The sequence below is a fragment of the Ambystoma mexicanum genome, chromosome 5q (assembly GCF_040938575.1).
Source record: "Ambystoma mexicanum isolate Mex_15411 chromosome 5q, UKY_AmexF1_1, whole genome shotgun sequence".
NCBI classification, from domain to species: Eukaryota; Metazoa; Chordata; class Amphibia; order Caudata; family Ambystomatidae; genus Ambystoma; species Ambystoma mexicanum.
In genome coordinates, this window is record NC_090933.1 from 738,031,402 (window position 1) to 738,049,638 (window position 18,237).

Here is an 18,237-nt window from a genome sequence, read left to right on the forward strand (position 1 = left end):
CCCCTCCCGTGATGTCACTTCGGGGTGGGGTCCTTCCTGTGATGTCATCAGAGGTCAAGGGTCGTGTGATCTCACTTCTGCTACCCCCAGTATTTTGGTGAAATGACATCCCTGTTTCCGACCCCAGGGCCGGTCTTTTGATCAGGCAATGCAGGCGGCTGCCTTATGTGCCAGCTTCCAGGGGGCGCCAGTTCGACTCCAGCAACATCAGAGTCATGCATGATGCTGCATCATTTAATTATTGTAATACTACGAATAAAAAAGTGATATGAAAACACTGTCTGAGCACTGTAGCATGCCTGCTGACAGCAGCGGTGTGGGCAAAGCCAAGCTAGCACCCCCTGGGGTCTGCAAGCGCCAGATTCCAGGCCCGGCCTACATTTCATTTGCTTAAAGGCAACATTTGTTTCTTATCAGTTCCCGGCCCAGGCCTGGCCCATCACACGTGACGTGCCTCATCCTCAGTTCATGCACTGTACAGTCTAGTTGGGGTAATTGATTGGGCTTGGCTGCTCAGCTTCATATTTCGGCCGGGCAGGCACTAAGAGATAAGGATCTCGGTAGCAGCACACAGCCTCTCCATTGCGCTCGGGAGGATCAACAAGACCCATGGATGGGCCCGCAGGATAGGACAGCCCCTGGACCAAGCCCACCACCATGTGCATCTGAACTGGCTGCTTGAGGCCTGCTAGTGGAAGATCGCTCTCTGGGTGATCCGACCCGCTACTGGAGGCCTGCACACAATGACCAGGGCAGTGAACAACCAAACAGCTGATCGGAGGTACATGGACAGGGCTCTTTGCCCCTTGTATGTATGAGTTGCGAAATGGTTGGCACCTTATCACACCTATTATTTACTGCCTCAAGTTTATTCAGTTTAAATGCACTATGCAGAGTTTGTCACTCTAAATCTTCTGCATTCATCAAGTGTTTTCATAGGCAGCGCTCAATAGAATGGGGTTAAATGAAGCCTCCAAACAAAGTATGGCTGAATCTCTCAACAGAGCTGTTTGAAAAAGTATTTACATACACACTGACAACTAATTAATTGGGATGGCAAGCTGCAGAGCCAAAGCATGGCATGTTGTTCACACAGCTTAAGAATCATAGTACTGGCACTGCAATTTGTAAATGCTCAGGAGTGCAACGAGTTGCAGGAAGAGGACATATTATATACAAGTCCAGGGTTTATGTTTCAAAAACTTTGAAGAAAAAAGTCTCTTGGCAGGCAAATTCACACAATCTCATCCATCCCCTTTTCCTGCCACTGTCAGTCACACCGCCTGTATCGCATAGCTCTCCTCTCTCATTTGCTTCTCTTTCACAATTGTTTCCTCTTGGCACTATCTCTCTCTGTGTTCCTCTCCCTGTGTCCTACTCTCCCACAGACAACCTCCTTCCCACTCCTTTATTGGTCTCCCAGTACCTCCCTGCAACTGCAAGCTTTCCACTCATGCTTTCTCTGTCCCTGTTACTCTTGCCTTGTCCTCCCCCACACACTGTCTTCACCTCCCTCTCACTCTCACCCTCTCTCTGCCCCTTCTTCCCCTCTCTCAAGTTGTTCCCCCTTCCTCACTTTGGGGTTTCACTCCTTTGCAGTCTTTCTCGCCTTCATCTGCCTAGCCAGGCATCTCAGGTTTCTCTATTCCTTGCACTCCTGTCAGGCGCAGAGTTCTACTGCTACCGTTGACTCCCTGACGTCCCCGGAGACTCACTGTGTGGATAAGTGTAGTGATCTTCAAAGCTTGTTGAGGGTCCCTCTTGCGCAGTTTCACTTACTCACCCTCTCTCTGCCCCTTCTTCCCCTCTCCCAAGTTGTTCCCCCTTCCTCACTTTGGGGTTTCAGTCTCTTGGCTAGTCACTCCTTTGCAGTCTTTCTCGCCTTCATCTGCCCAGCCAGGCATCTCAGGTTTCTCTATTCCTTGCACTCCTGTCAGGCGCAGAGTTCTACTGCTACCGTTGACTCCCTGACGTCCCCGGAGACTCACTGTATGGATAAGTGTAGTGATCTTCAAAGCTTGTTGAGGGTCCCTCTTGTGCTGTTTCTCTTACCGCCTCTCTAGGCATTTTCTTTTTTGCAGTTCCCCGCCCTTTGTGAGATGCCTAGGTTTATTAGCCTCCACTATTTCCTCATATTGTTTCCTTTTTATTAAAAAACATATGTGTTTGTCTTTCCTATCTACTGCTTGTTTCCCCAGTAGTTTCTTCTCGGTCACACGATATCTGACTGGTTGTGCCTCACTCTTTCCCAGTCTCTCTTTTTCTTTACTCTATCCATTGTGTCTGGTCCCTCTTTTCATGCTGTGAGCTTCCAATTGCAGTAAGACAGCTTAGTGGGTTGATGTCTCTACTGCAAGGGGATAGTTTCAGGCACAGCAAAATAGCTCAGAGAAATCAGGAGAGACACTGGTGTCTGCTGCCGATTTCTGCAGGTAGCCTGCAGATCACAGGTCCAGTATGAACTTTCCCCCTTTTTATGTCTAAAAAATGAATAACATTGAATTTGGCAAATAATGACAAAGCTTACTGGATGACTGCGGTATCCCAAGTATGAGATCATTATGAACATGCAAACTAGTATTAGTACTTTAGGCACAACAGGACTGTTTCTCTTTTCTACCTTTTCGAATTAAGGGACAATCCTGTGTCAGGGTCAGAGGCTGTCAATGACTTATCACTCAAGTGCCCCGTCCTGCTGCACACTAACTGGTAGAATGGCAGCACAGATGCTGTGGGTAACAGATTACTATGCATTTACAGTAATATTGTAATCTATGGTGTACTGCCAGTAAGAGGGACAGGTGGGCACAAGAAGGTAGCTTTCACCCGCATATCTTCCACAGTGAAGATTCTCTGGGGCTTCTATGGCCATTTGTGGCCCTTGGGAGAGCCATCAGGATTGGCCATCTAGTAGCAGAATGTGTCATGGCCGCAGGACAGATGGCCCTGCAGGTGGTCGGAAATGTCCTGGCCATGGGATCACTGATCCTGCCGACCCCTGTTTTTGTACACATTCTTTGTAACCATTATTGCAACCATTATTGGCCCTCCAAGGGTCAGCACACAATTAATGGCTCCAGCAATTAACATGAACAGTGTAGAAGTTCTCGTTGTGAAACTTTAAGCTCTGATGAATGCTGATTGCTTGTTGTGCAAAGGTTGTGCACATTAAGCATGACACAAAATGCTTTGTAGTTACTGTTTGCCACTTAGATGGGTTTATCACAAAAGCTCCTGTGGGGTGTGTTTAAGTTGTGACCTGCATGGCAGTTAACAGAGATATCAAGTGGTCCAATATCAAGTGTGAAATAATCACCCAAAATTTAAAATGTGCAGCTAAAGGGTGAATAATGTGCTAAAAATGCCACAACTTACTGAAAATTATTTTAGAGATGGGTTTTCTCATGTTTTTGAACAAGAAGAGTATGAATGAAATATTGATGTTAGGTAAGAAAAGTGGGCATTCTTTTGTCTACGTTCCCAGCTTTGATAAGCTTTGGATGCTCATATTGAGCAGTTACTTAGTATGTAGATTACTGTTGTGCAGCAGATGTGGAAACATTTGCCTTTGCCAATTTGGTGGGTTTGGGGTAGCTGCTTTTAGCTCCTGCTTATCCAATCTTTATTGCGAACCCTGAAAATGCATAACTAGCTCTCAGGAATGTATCTAACACTTGTTAGCATGGGGACGCCATGTCTGTCAGTACACTATGGCCACAGACAGTCACTCCTGATCCCCCTGAGCCCCTTTTGTGAATTTTGGATTATAGGGCAAGAGAAATGAGCCGCAAGCACACTGCACCGTGATTTCGGAAATCGAGTTCATACTGAATTAGGGCTATGCGATTAAAATTTTTGGAATATTGCATAATTTATGTATGCACAAATTGCTACTTTTCCAGATATGCATCTGACTTGCACCTGGAAAAAGTTTTGTGAATCAGGGTTATATTGGGCAAAAACAAATTGCATTAAAAAGTGCAAACACTATAGGAACAGAAATCACATTAAAATATTAAATAGATGAGGACATGTACAAAATCACCTTGGGCAGTGAGAGGCTGGCTTCTGAAATGGACACAGCTGTTCTACTGTCGTTTCACAAGTGACAGCTTGAACTAGAGACAAGAAAAATACAATATAAACAGTAACATTAATAATATGAGGGTCTTTGAGTTGTAGGAAATTGTGTGCAGCATGTGTACGTCACAAACGTATGCAATTTTCAACAATATAGTTGAGCTCACATTCAAGTGTGCTGTGTACACAGTATCTGTATTTAGAGTAAAATGCTTTCCATTTAAAATACCCTGGCACAGAAAGCCATTGGTTTTCAACGTAAGTTCAGGTTATATGTGTGCCCTATGTACATTGACTCATAATCTAAATGTATGCCTTAATTCATTATCTGTGATGCATTTAGACCATCCCCATACATGTACATGCTCATTTATTTATTAATTGAACATCTGTATGGCACCTATACAGCAAAAGGTGTTTCCAGCCACCAGAAGACAAAAACGAGGGGGGGGGGGAGTATGGGGAAGAAGAGAAAACAACAGTAACAGCCCTGTTAGGCCTTGTCACAATCAGATTGTGCAAGCGCAGTGTCGAGAAGTGCGGGGGAGATCGTAGCAAAGGATATGGGATAGGGAGGGGGTTAAGAGAAGAGGGAGAAGTGTAAGAGGGAGGGGAGCCCAGGAGTTGGGCACGCGCTAAGTGGAGCCCAGGAGGGCAAGTGCCATGGGAACCAGGGTAGGGGTCAACTAGTGTGAGGACGACAGAGAACAGCCTCAGTAGGCTTGTCAGGGAAAGGTGCCTTAGGGCGAGTAATGGTAAGAAAGGGTGCAGGGGAGGACTGGTTGAAGGAAGGCCTGACCCCAATAAGACTCATAAGGGACATAGGCAACCAGCCGCAGTGGCAGGAGGAGACCAGCAGGGAAGGGGAGAGGGAGGGAGGGGGAAAATTGGAAGGTCTTGAGAATCTTCCAGAACTTAAGGATATCCGGCTCAAGACAGAGAGAGGCAGGGAGGCCATTCAAGAGGGAGGCTCCTGCCGAAGAAAGAGGTCTACCCCCCACTCTCAGCTTGGAGACATATCTGATCGGCAGAAAGTTGGAGCTAGAGGACCGAAGGACTCTAACAGGGAGGTATTTCAGGAGAGAGAGTTGGATGTAGCGGGGTCCCAGAAAGCCTTGTGGATGATGCAGAGGGTCTTGGATTTGATCCTTGCAACCACTGGGAGCCAGTTGAGAGATTTTAGGGCCAGAGAGATATGGTCACTGGGCTTGAGGCCAAGGATAAGTCTTGCAGTCCTATTCTGGATGAGTTGAAGAGGGTAAAAGGAGGAAACAGGCAGATTAAGGAAGAGGCCATTGCAGTAGTCCAGCCTGTAAAGAACCAGAGCTCTAGAGACATTGAATTTCTGGAGGATGGTGAGGAAAGGGAGAATGCCTCTGAGGAGGTGCAGCTGAAAGTGGGCTTTCTTGGCAAGGTCAGCGATGTGAGGTGAGAAGGAGAGAGAGGTGTCAACCAATTTTCTAGACTCACACGAGGGTGAGAGGAAGGGGGCCAAGGAGAGCGGACAGAGAGTAGGAGGGAAGAAGGGGGCAGGAGTCCCAATGAGAAGGATAGCAGTCTTATTGGCATCAAGGGATTGTTAGCAACACACCATCCCTGAATAGAAGTCAGATAGTCACGAATGACAGAGAAAGGAGAGGAGGGTGAAGAGAGAAGCGTTATGGAGAGTTGAGTATCATCAGCATAGCGCTGGGAATGAGGAGAGAAGGTAGAAATCAAGTGGACAAGATGGGCAAGGTAAATGTTGAAAAGCGATGTTGAGAGGATAGAGATGCCACATTGAGGTAGAGAGAAAAGGGCCCAGTTGCAATTGGGTGGGCCAATTCGACAGAAAAGAGCTTAGTCAATCCAGTGACCGGTACATGATGCCCAGGGTATCACAGATCCGATTTATGAGGATGGAATGATTGACTGTGTCAGTGGTAGAGGAGATATGAATGAGGATGGAGGCGGAAGGAGAGTTGGAGTCAAGGTGTGAGAGTAAGTCATCACAGGAGTTCAGGAGAGCAGTCTCCATGCCTTTGGCTGCTCCAAAGCCAGACTGGTGGTCATTGAGGCAGCCAGCAGATTCAATGTGATTGATTAGTTGAGAATTGACCAACTTCACCAAGAGTTTGCCCAAGAAGTGGGTAGTGGAGATAATGCGGTAGTTAGGCGGGCAGGAAGGGTTCACAGATTACTAGGAGGGGGTGCACAAGGGACTGCTTGAGGGATGAAGAGAAAGAGCCAGTGGCAAAAGAGTGGTTACAGAACTCAGCCTTGCCTTGAAGGGAGGGAGAGAGGTAATGTTGTCCTTGATCATTCTAGAGGAGCAGGGAAGCACCTGTTTGGAGGAGACTTTCGTAGAACAGACTATCTCGGTGACCTCATCCAGTGCTATAGGTGAGAAGGAAGAGAGCAGCGTGGGGAGACGGTAAGGGGTGGCCTACATGCAGGTGGAGGCTTAGGCGCAAGCACTGATGACCGGCATAGATCAAATCATCGTTATGTTTTTAAATGGCATTTACATAGACTTCCACCATGTGATATCATTTACATTTCTGCAAAGCACATTACTCCTGTTTATCGTTGTAAATACCTTGTGCAAATGGAGCTACATTGAAAAATCCATCTAATGTTAAAGCAAGGCTGTGTGTTGTCAGCAACAGGTGTAGGGACATTTTTGAAACATAGAACATGCTAAATCCATTCTTTAAATACATTAATGAAAAAGTTAAGTTGAGACTTATGCTCATGAGGTCCTGCTGCCCCAAATGTATTGCTTGCAACATTCTTATAAATAACATTAATTGTAATCCGTTTTTAATTCTCATATTGTTTGTTCAATGTCAATCGGCATTTATCTACTACTCTGTTGACAAAAATGTGGTAAGGCAATTAGAAACACCCATAATTAGTTTTGACATGGGGTGAGTCCATGCCAAGGTACAGTCTTTGAATTTGGCCTAGCATCAACTACCAAACACTCCTTGGGCAGGACAAGGTTATCCAAAAAATGTGAAAAGGGTGCAAACACATCAGTTCACGGGTGAATTAATGGAAGTCTTCAAATACGTAATTCATGTAAGGCTAACTTCAAAAAACACATATGTTCTGAGTTGCAATTACTCCAATGGGCTAGGTATTGTCCCTTTGAGCCATAGTAAAGTACATAATGCACTCAATTAGAACATGTCATTCCTGCATTGTGGAGATGTTACTATCTCTGTAATTTTGCAGATTCCATGGTCACTTTTACTGAAACAGGGAGGAGAAAGACATTGTTATTTGCTTACTATTGATTAAACAAATTAAGAGGTCTTATATGGTAAATCCATGTGTAATTCAAAAAGCAAACATTTTAATTTACGAATCAGGGTTTGAAGAACATTGGTCATGAATACATCATGTGACTTCCTGTGGGAACTGGGATTTATTGAAACAGAATAGGGCCTTTCTACATTTGATTATTCCGTGGTTCCAGACAAGTGCATCAAACGAGTATTGAGGCATATAGCCTTCTAACTGCAATGCAGTCATGTTCTTAAACAAAACCATATTTGCGTTCTAGCTAAAATGTCCCAAATTCTTTAAAAGTGTGTTAACATTGCATCCCTCGAGAAGAATCATACGTAGGAAGTTCAGTTTGGGAACTGGTCATTCAGAGAAGCCTTCTTGAGTTTGGAAACTCCTTAAGCTTTGTATTGGGATATACTGCATTATTACAGAGACTGCATGCATGTTCATTATTTAATAACATACTTAGTATTACAAAATAACCTATCTTCTTTCCCAGAATCTGGGGCAACATTCTTGTGTCTGGGACTATTAAACTGGGATAGTCCTAGTTTGTTGAATGAATGTGAGTTTATAATTAACCACCACTTGATTGTGCACGTCTCCCTTAGCGGGGGTTATGACATTGCCCTGAGCAGTTGTGTCACCCAGTTAAAATATACCCCACAGCAATGCAAAGAAAGTTGGCAGATACCATGCAACACTTTTCCACATTCAAAAAGTACCAACCTGATACTCTTGAAACAGTAAAGGAATTTGCAGAATGATATTTCCTTAAGGGAAAAAAAAGAAAAGAATATCAGAAATGTTCACCATGAAGGTTCAATACAACAGAAGCTGCAGCGGTGAGTTTAGCCGTGGGACAGTGCTGAAAAGAATTATTGAATTGTGCATGATTCTCTTACATACTAATCCTCTCGTTTCAATTGTAACACATGCGGAAAAAAACAGGGCAATTACTTTACTTTTACAGATTGTTTCCCATGTTCACCTAATGCAATGCAATTCCCAATGGGCAAATTTGGATCCCCTATGTAAATTCGACTATGTAATTGAGCAATCCTGTGTCAGGGTGTAAGAGGCTCATCATAAATAAATCTCTAATTCGCAAACTTGACATGTTTTTCCAACGACAAAGTATATACATTGGCTGTATCATGATTTTAGTGTCGTACACGATTGTACATGATAGTGTTACACGATTGTACATGATAGTGTTAAAGAGAACGGATGAGTTCACATGTGTTTTTAAAAGTATTGTCCACAGCTACAACGAAATGCCCTAGCAAGTCATGATGAGTGTGCAGATGTGAATGGAGATAAAACAGTAGACATAGTTCTGATGGCAAATGCAAATATGTTTGATTAGAGGAGTTAAAGAAGAATTTGACTTTTACACGCTAGTTGCTTTCATTGATTTCAAAGGAGTCGGGTTTCTTCTGGCTAAGGGGTCAATATGTTTTTAATATAGGACAGCACACCAGATCCCACTCTCACCCTCCACTCCTCCCCTGTCAATGAACTGGGCTGCCTCTTATTGGTTAAAGTGCACATTTCTGGCACGGTCATTTACAGCATTCCTTTCTCTAAATGTTGTGGGTCCTGCAAGTCATGCTTTATCCCTTTGCATTACTCTGGCCACATAACTCGTTGACGGCTTGCGAGCATAGTCACCTGTACTGTGGTTGCTGATTAAGCTACAGTAAAAACATTGCCACATGAAGACATTGGGCCTAGTTTACAAAGCGTTTGTCATGTTGGGCCTGATTTAGACCACGTTTTTCAATGGGATTTTCGCATTCAAAAACACTTTTGTAAATCAGGCCCATTACGTTTTGTGTGTAGGGAAGGCCTCCCGCACACAAACCAAACTATGACAACCTATGAATTGTCATAGCTTGTTATGAACTGTTATGGGGGTGGGATTGATGCCTGCAATTGTCCCCACTCAGCTGATATGCCCTTGGGAACTGTGTCTTTTGGGAGAAATAAACTGTGCATTGTTCTTAATGGTTGTAATATTCGGCTTTACCATCTGTGTCCAAGGAATACTGGTTGAATTAATACTTGTCCCATCCCACCCTTTTCAAGTCTAGGACGTGCCTACACCATTGCCTCGAAATAGGGCCAGTAGTGGCCAATTGGAATACCAATATCCTTCGGCAATACAACTGTACACTTCAGAGAACAATAAGAGATCCATATGTTGGATGATGTAAGTCTCACCCCAAGACTGAAAACCATCATACCAAGGTGTCAAGTTTGCGTTAGGGCACAACCCCACCTCGGAGCCTGTCTTTAGAAGCACAGAAAAGGGCTGTGCTTTGTTGAATATGGATGTTCGGAACAGCTGGATGCACACACATCTGTATTCTGTGCCAGTGCCATTTCACATCAGGGATGCAGATCACCAACAGCCGATTACAATGCACTGCTCTGCCATACATGCTTTGCCATAAATATAGAAGATTTGGTAAATTCACATCAGATTAAAATCAGTGGGACATCAAATGTGGTTGCACAGTTTATTTGCATCATGGTGTCCTTAAGTGAATCTGATGGCAGAGGGCAATGCCTTGTCCCGCCCTTGCCTACATAAGCACGGTGCGGAAACAGTGCAATATTGCTTTCACTGTTTACAAAGATGTAGTATCTCATCACAAACAACAGGTTGGGTTTCATTATCCAGCATCTGACATGTAATACAAGACACTATACCTCATAGTGATATAGATATGAATGTACATTCCTCAGAGGGAATACCAAAAATGTGGAGTTCATTTTATTTATTGTATATATATATAGAGCTTATACACAGGTGAAGTGCTTCAAACCGCTTGAAGGTGGGAAGGTACAGTAATCATTCTTAGGCCTTGAAGATTCAGAATGATCTAAACATAAAAACTAGCATAGTAGGCCAGATGACATTCCTACTAGGTCAAGTGCATACAGTTGAGACCAAGCTTGGGAGGGCGGGGGTGTAAAACGTTAAGGGGGGCAGGACAGACAAAGTAACTGGTCCTAGTAACATTTAGGTCATGCATACATACAGACAGAGGTGCAGAGATGGGGGGGGGAGTGCTAAGCAGTTGCCCCGCTCAAGGAGCGTAAGCTGAAAGTGCATTGGTCCAGAGGCAAGTGCAAAGACTGGCAGGGGAGCCTGGGACCTGAAGGCTCTGGAGGTGAACCAGGTAACCAGTCGGCAAAAACTGAACAGAGTTAGGAAGGAGAAGGAGGGTGGAGAGAAAAGAAAGAGGTTATCAGGGAAGAGGGAGAGAGAAGGAGGAAGAGAAAAGGAAGGTCCTGAGGAGTTTAGGAGCTGTGCCTCAGGATGGAGAGGGGCAGCTAGGCTGTTCCAGAGGGAAGTTAAGACAGTGAGGGCAGCGTAAAACACCTTGCTGTCTCAGTCCTTCAATGAGTGGGGGGTCTCTTTTGATAAATATTGGGCCTAACATTAACGGGTTCCACCGGAGTCACAAGGCAAATTTGAGGCTCCACGGCTTAGTGGGGCTGCATGTCATGAGAATACATTTTAAGATTTTTCTTTTTATATTATCGCCTCATCTTCACTCAGACACTTTGTTAAGCTTATTTGTGAAACAACTTTCTCTTCCGCTGTCAGATCTGGGGGGCTGAAAGGCACCTGCTCGCATGAACTATGAATATGCCGGTCTTGTAACAACAGTGCCGGTAGCTTACAGGCGCGCCTGTTACCGGACCGGCATACTTATAATGAGGCCCGTGGTTTTGAAAAAGAAAACCATAGCATGGTGTATGGCTAATAGCTTGTGCTGACTTTCTACCAAAAAAACTATTGCATATACAGCACTCAACGTTTCACACCTCACCTACCATGTACCGATTTAGCTAAGTTATTTTCGGTACGATTATGTGTATTCATTACATATTTATGCTTCATTATTCTGCCAACACGAGAGCACACAGGGAGATGGACTAAAACACTCTATAGCGCTAGACTATGTCAAATGCGTATTGTGACAGTTGTGACATCTCGGTATGTCTTGACTTGCTGCCCCAAATAAAGAAAGTGTATTTGAAGGGATATTCTGACTTGATAGGGTGTAATACGTAGTGTTTACCGCAGCAGCTGTTTATGTTTGGAAGGAGGCCCAAAATCGCCTCAACCATGTGTAATTAACATATATTATAGCTGAAAATCTTTAGTCATCTCCCTATGTAGATAATTTAACATTGGTGAGGTATATTACACTTTCTTTTATCGCTCCCGTTGTGTGTGTGTGTGTTTAATGAATATTAAGAGTGGTTGTATTTAATGATATGGGTCAGTTGATGATGGTTTTTAATTTGCCTTTTATGCTATTTATTTTACCTTCTTTTTTATTGCATACTGGTAATATATTGACTGTTTTATTGTAATCCGAATTCTGCTGCTTTGTTTTATCATGGACATCTGATATGTAATATGTTTTAGCATTACATTTTGATACGCGATTTATAAGAGTAATATTTTAGATTGTATTATGGTATGTTTTTATATGTGCATTTTATTTGTAATATTACATTTTGTGCTTAAATGTTTTTCTTTAACCAAATACACAATAAAATATAAAAAAAGAATACATTTTATAGGATGTACTCCTCCAAGTCTTCAAGAAGGATATTGCATAGCACAGAACTGGCAATTGATGGCTCATGTTTTCAGCTACGGCTTTGTATTCAGAATTCTAACTGGCATATACATTGCACAAACCATGTTACACGTGGTTTCAGGCTAAGACATGAAACTTGAAATTTTGAGGCAACATGCCAACACGTCATTTATTAGGGTAAAGTCAAAAGTCTTTTCATTACCTGATGCCCGAATTTGTTTACATGAGTTCATTTTTCTGTTCATGGGTGAGTACATAGATATGACTTGGCATATTTTGGCATTTGATGAGAGTATGAGTGTATATGTAGGGCCTGGGCATATGTTGGACCAAAACACATGAATGGGCAGTATTGTGTCAAACAATATTCAAACCGATGTTATGTAGGGCCTGCATGGCTATAAGATGGTCATATAATTCCTTTTCCCTCACAAACCTCTTTGCCACTTTAGCCCTTTTCAAAACCTCTGTGATTTGAGGTCTTTTGTGTGAACTGTCTAGGTCTTATCATATGCCTAAATTAACTTCAATCAAATACATCTAAGGCAACATGGTCATGTAGGTTTACTTCTGTAGAGGGTTTGGGCCAACCGAATTTTGGAATTCTAATATCAAAATGGTGAACATGTTCCAACCACCTTTAAATGAGAAATGGTTACTAGTATTTCTAAATACTGTGCATTTACCTAAGTTAATTTTTGCAGTTGCAACATCACACATGAATGCCAAGTGATACAATAATCATACAGTCAGAAATATACTTTATTCGGATACAAATATCCATAAAAGCATCAGTATCCTTTAAAACATCATCCTTATAAAAAGAAACCCGATTATTTACTTACAAGAACAACATGCAACACCTGGTATGACATTCTTACAATCAACATTTCATTCACAATGTATCTCAATCTTCAAAATACCCATCCAAATATGCATTACATGGCTTAAATATAAAACACAAAAATATTAAAAACAAATTTAAAAGTATTCAGCCCTCACTGCAAGTTTGTGGGTGTTAATTATATCTTCTCATTAATGTTCTTTCTCTTATAGAGCAAGCTTTACGTTTTAATAGAGAAAGGACCCATTCAGTAAGGGGAGATTCCGCACTCAATAAGAAATATAGCGCCGGTCGATACCGTCTGATCTTGTTATCCTTGGAAATCGGCATCATTAGCTGTTTCCTTAGCCCTGTATACGCCGGGCAGAAAAAGAAAAAGTGCGGTATATCCTTCAATTCTGCATCACACATGGGACACCTAGCCTGGTAGCTCAATCCTGACCTCTTGGATAGCACCTCACCCAATGGCAGACATTTAAAATGTGAGCCCTTGTAACAGGGCTTCTTTGATATGTGCTATTCGTCCAGATCAGATTGTCTTTTATTTTATCAGTTGTTAAAATCATCAAAAGCCTGTTTGACCACTTCCAAGGTCTCTCTTTTTCTCGATTATCCAGTTTTTCACTTTTGCTTTTAGATTACTAAAGTGCCCTAAATCATTAATATTTCCCAGTATTTTCTTTATAAAGGGAAGACATTTGATAATTCCTGCCCTGGGTTTAGAAAGCAAATATCTTCAAATATTTTGGGTTTGCATCGCTGTTGGGTTCGCCCATACACTAAACTATAACAAGATGGGTTCTAGTGCCAAATCATCCTGTGCATAGGTTAGTCCTATCGCAGGGGCTGCGTTATTCAGGGCTGACCTTGCTAGCGCCAAACATGTCTTCAAGAAAGCATTTTCTTCTCTTTCAATGGCCATTTGCTCTGAGAAGCCTGTTATCGCCGCTCTATATATTTGACAGCCCCCTGGGTGCTAGCCACATAGATTTTATTTATAGTGATAAGCGGTTGCTACTTGTGTATCTTAATGAAATGCGCAATTACTCCTATGGACTCTCACATTAAGAGCAGCTGTTTGACTGGGATTGCTTGTGGTACTACCCATTCCTCCACCTTATTCAAAAGGCACCTCCCAAATAACGTAAAGCTTGTGTTTAAAAGGGAGAATGGTCTACATGCTTTCGTGGTGTCCAAAACCCTTCTTAAATATAGAGACAATGATTGCTTTCTTCCAATCTTCAGGTATTATGTTAGTCGCTACTATGGCATTGAATAATATCACTAAGAGGGGACCCCATACTTCAGTGTAATCCTGTTAGTAGTCTGCTGAGACCCCATCCATTCCAGGTGATCGATTTCATTTTGATAATTTGATAGCCTTAATAACATCATTATGTGCATATCGCAGAGCCTCATTTGCTTCTAACCGTGAGGCATTAGAGATCTCCTCCTTAAACTTGTCTTGGTCTATAGACTCTTCCCAAGCAAGTTTTTTCTAATTCGGTTTCTGAATTGCAAGCACACTTTTGTATTGGGCTTGGGCTGATATTATCTAGCACTTGGGCGCATCCTTATGTTTTGATAGGGTTGTAAGTACCCTTTTGCAGATCTACAGCGGTCGTCAAACCAGTCCCTGGTATACACCTTCTTGGTACAACTCATAGTCATTGTCAAAATATCCTGGAAACTGCTCTAAAGCCCACAAAGCCCTTTTAAAATCGACTGCCAAGACATACAAAGTAGCCATCATTCAGGACAAAGCCACATCATACAACTACAGAATTGCCAATGCCAACTCTAACACTAAAGAGCTCTTCACCATCCTTAGGTAGATGGAAGCCCCCGCCCCCCACCCCCCAGGCCTCACCAAAGACGAAACCTGGTGTGTGAACATCCAAAAGGCCCTACTCAACAAAGTAATTGCCCTACAGGAGAAAGTCCTTACCAAACAATCTGTGATCAAACCCCCTTGTCATCCACCCCTTCACACACCACCCCCCACATACCTGCCACATTCCACTTCCACCAGGTTTCTGAAATAGAATTGGGTGTCATTCTTAAGAACCCCAAGCCCTCAAGATGTAAAGGGGACACCTGCCCAGCACCAATTATCAAGGACTGTGTGGAAGCACTCATTCCCTTTATCACAAGCTTCATCAATGCCTCGGGCATGGTCCTTGCCTCCCTGAAGGAAGCCAGGTTTCTCCCACTGATATAGACAACTATGCTAGATCCAGCAGTCCCAAGTAACTAGCACCCAATCCCTATGGTCCCTTTGTTGCTAGAAATCCTAGCCAGGTCTGTCTACTCCGAAATCCAATACTATCTGGAAGGCAACCACATCCTAGGGCTACACCAATCAGGTTTCCGACCAGGTCATGGAATAGAATCATCCTTGATAGACCTAAAATTAACTTGACGCAATCAGAGATGAAAGCAAGCCCGCCCTCCTTCTCTCATTAGACCTTTCTGCTACCTTTGACTAAGTGGACCACAAAACACTTTGCCATCACCTCACATCAGCCACCAACTTCTCACCTGAAGCCACATTCTGGTTTGGTTCCTTTCTGGCAGGCAGATAAATGTGAGTTTTCTCTGAAGTTGTTTGTGTCCCACCATATGCATTTAATGTGGGCTGCCCCAAGGATCTTGTGTGTTGCCTACCCTATACAACATGTTCACCAAACCCCTCCTGGACTCCATCGATATTTCGTATACAAACTATTCCGATGATACCCAAATCCTTCTACCCCTCACGAGCAACCACACAGAAGACTCTCATGCCCTCAACAGAATATACCTGGCCATCCAAGCCTGGATGGCAGCTAACAGCCTCTGTCTTAATGACAAAGACAGAAACCCAGCTAGTTGGGCCTAGATTAGTAATTTAAAACTTGGACCCTCAATATTCCAACTTCAGCACTGACGGGCTCCAGATACCTGTCAATGCGTCGGTGAAAGCCTTAGGTGTGCGTGCACTTTGACTCGACACTCTCCCTGACACAAAAGGTCAAGCCATTGCAATGTCATTAGCTTACACAACAAAGTTAATTAATGCACCCAGACCATTCCTAGACCCAAAGAGCTGCCTCACCATTGCAAAAGCCATCATTGGAGCCAGGTCAGATTATTGCAATGCTCTCTTCACCGGAGGTCAGCGCACAACATCCACAAACTCCAAGTGATCCAAACAATGCTATCAGAGCAGCTCTCAACCTTCCCAAAAGAGAGCACATAACTGAGGCTAGAAAGAACATCCAATGGTTGCTGGTCAAGGGAAGGATTATCTTTAAAACATTGTCTATCACTCACAAATGCCTATCCAACTCTGCTATAGCAAACCTTCCACAAATATTTCAGAAAGCCCAGTCCACCAGACTTGTCAGACAGGAATACACCCATTGACCAGTCCAAACCAAATCTAAAACGGTAAAAAGTGGGGGTGCAAGGTTCCCATCAGTGGCAGCTAACCAATGGAACTCCCTTCCATCTCACCTAAGAGCAGAACCATCCTACTTACTTGTCCTTCAGAAAAGCACTGAAAACCTGCCTATTTACCTAATCTCCTGACGTTAAGCCCGCTATTTCACCTTAGCCATCTACACCATATTTTAGTATAACTTGCTGTAACAGTGCCTTGATGCCTGAGGGTTTTTGTGCCCTTAATACATGTACAAATAAATAAATAGCTGTGTTAAACCTTGTTGAAGGGAACAGGAGTGCACTAATTTTTCTACTTACTCCATATGCCTCAAATGGCCATGTTCTATAGAAAAGAAAGCTATGAGGGATTTAGGGCATTCTTAAATGGGGGTTGCTTTTGATCTGTGGTTCCTCTGGGAGCAAGGTCCTCGACCTTGTAATGTTGGTGTTTGGATTTCTTTTGGGCTGAGGCTGGACTCTTCTCTGAGTTCAACTGTATAATCCAGCCGTTCCTATTCGTGTCAAACTGGACTGCAGTTACCTTGTACTGTTAATAGGGGGAAGCAGATGCATCATAGGTTCAGAGGGGTTCTACAGTCTGGTTACCAGCTTATGTTTACAGGTCTGTGTTGGACTTTGTAGTCATTTTCATAAACTGAATGACATTAGCGTGCAATCATTTACTTGGGTGTCTGTGGAGAACTATTAAAAAAAAAAAATGATTCAGGTGCTTCACAGCCCTTGTGGGTATTGCACAAAGCTCATGATCTTGCTGTGAAGCAGCACAATACAGCATGACATGATACAAAGTCTCTTAATGCATGTAATACGATAACAAACAGGCATTATTTCCAAAGAAATGAAGGAGAGACACATACATTTACAAATAAATAAAACTGAAAATTAATCAAACTCCCAAAATGCAAAATGGCCTTCAGTAACACAATCGAAATTTAAAAGGAAGAATTAAAATAAACACAAAGATGGTGAGAAGTGGAAGTCCAGAAAGCAGGGATGTGTGCATGGGGAGGTAAAGGGCACATGGGAGGCACCCCAACCAATGGAGAAGATAGGGTAAATTAAAAAGTAGAATACGAGGTCAATATTTCAAGCAAAGATGCATTTGGGAACCCCAGCACATAGTGCTTTAATGCCAACGTTGCATAATATGTCACAGCACACATGCACCCACAAGCAGCCAAACAAAGGGGAGAGGGGATAAGTAAGGCAATAAACACATTAATTAAAAGGAAACATTGATTGAAACTACCTTCAAAATAATAAATGGCCTTCAGTAGAAAAATCGAAATTTTGAAGGAAGAATTAAAATACATTACGCGGATGGAATGAAGTCCAAATCCAAGAGGACTGTGTGCGTGCAGGAAGGGACACCACAATCAAGACATAAAGACGGCGTGCATTAAAAAGAGCTACATTATGTTAACAACATTTCCAGCAAAGATGCATAGGAACAAAGCCTGTGCATCTTAACAGAACAAGGTAGCCTGATGGGACGCAGCGCGCGCATAGGCGCGCACGTGCGCGCTCGCACACACACACACAAACATACCATCTTCTTGAGGCTCTCCAATTCCAATTTTAAGCTATGCTCCTCTGCAGTTGGGTGAGGGAAATGGCATTAACAGTTGGTATCTCAAAAAACACCAGATTTTACTGCTCGCATGTTTACCTATGTATGTTGTTAGGGAGTATTTATGCGTGTGGTATTTCAGAAAACCTCCAAATGCAGCCAATATTTAATAAGTTCATCCGGTAAGGCTAAGCAACACACATGTGCCAAGGGGATTTCCAAAAGGACAGATAGTGTTGGCATTGTGGACAACGACATTGTTATCCATTTGCTTTCTAATGCACAGAAGGGTCATCAGCTACCCTGCTGTGCAGTTTGATGCATGGAATGTCAGTGGTTTGAAACACTGCAGTACTTTATTAATGTCTGCCTTCCAGGCAGGGATGTAC

The 18,237-nt window shown here is 43.0% G+C and overlaps 1 protein-coding gene across 1 annotated transcript in view; it reads right to left on the minus strand.

Annotated features, from left to right (window-relative positions):
* Nucleotides 1-18,237, minus strand: part of CRISPLD1 (cysteine rich secretory protein LCCL domain containing 1) — a 625,896-nt gene that overhangs the window by 313,652 nt on the left and 294,007 nt on the right. The window contains exons 11-12 of the mRNA XM_069621225.1: nucleotides 8,086-8,129; nucleotides 4,046-4,118 (exon numbers count right to left, since the gene is read on the minus strand). Coding sequence (XP_069477326.1) covers nucleotides 4,046-4,118; nucleotides 8,086-8,129 — 117 coding nt within the window. The remainder of the gene's footprint in view (nucleotides 1-4,045; nucleotides 4,119-8,085; nucleotides 8,130-18,237) is intronic.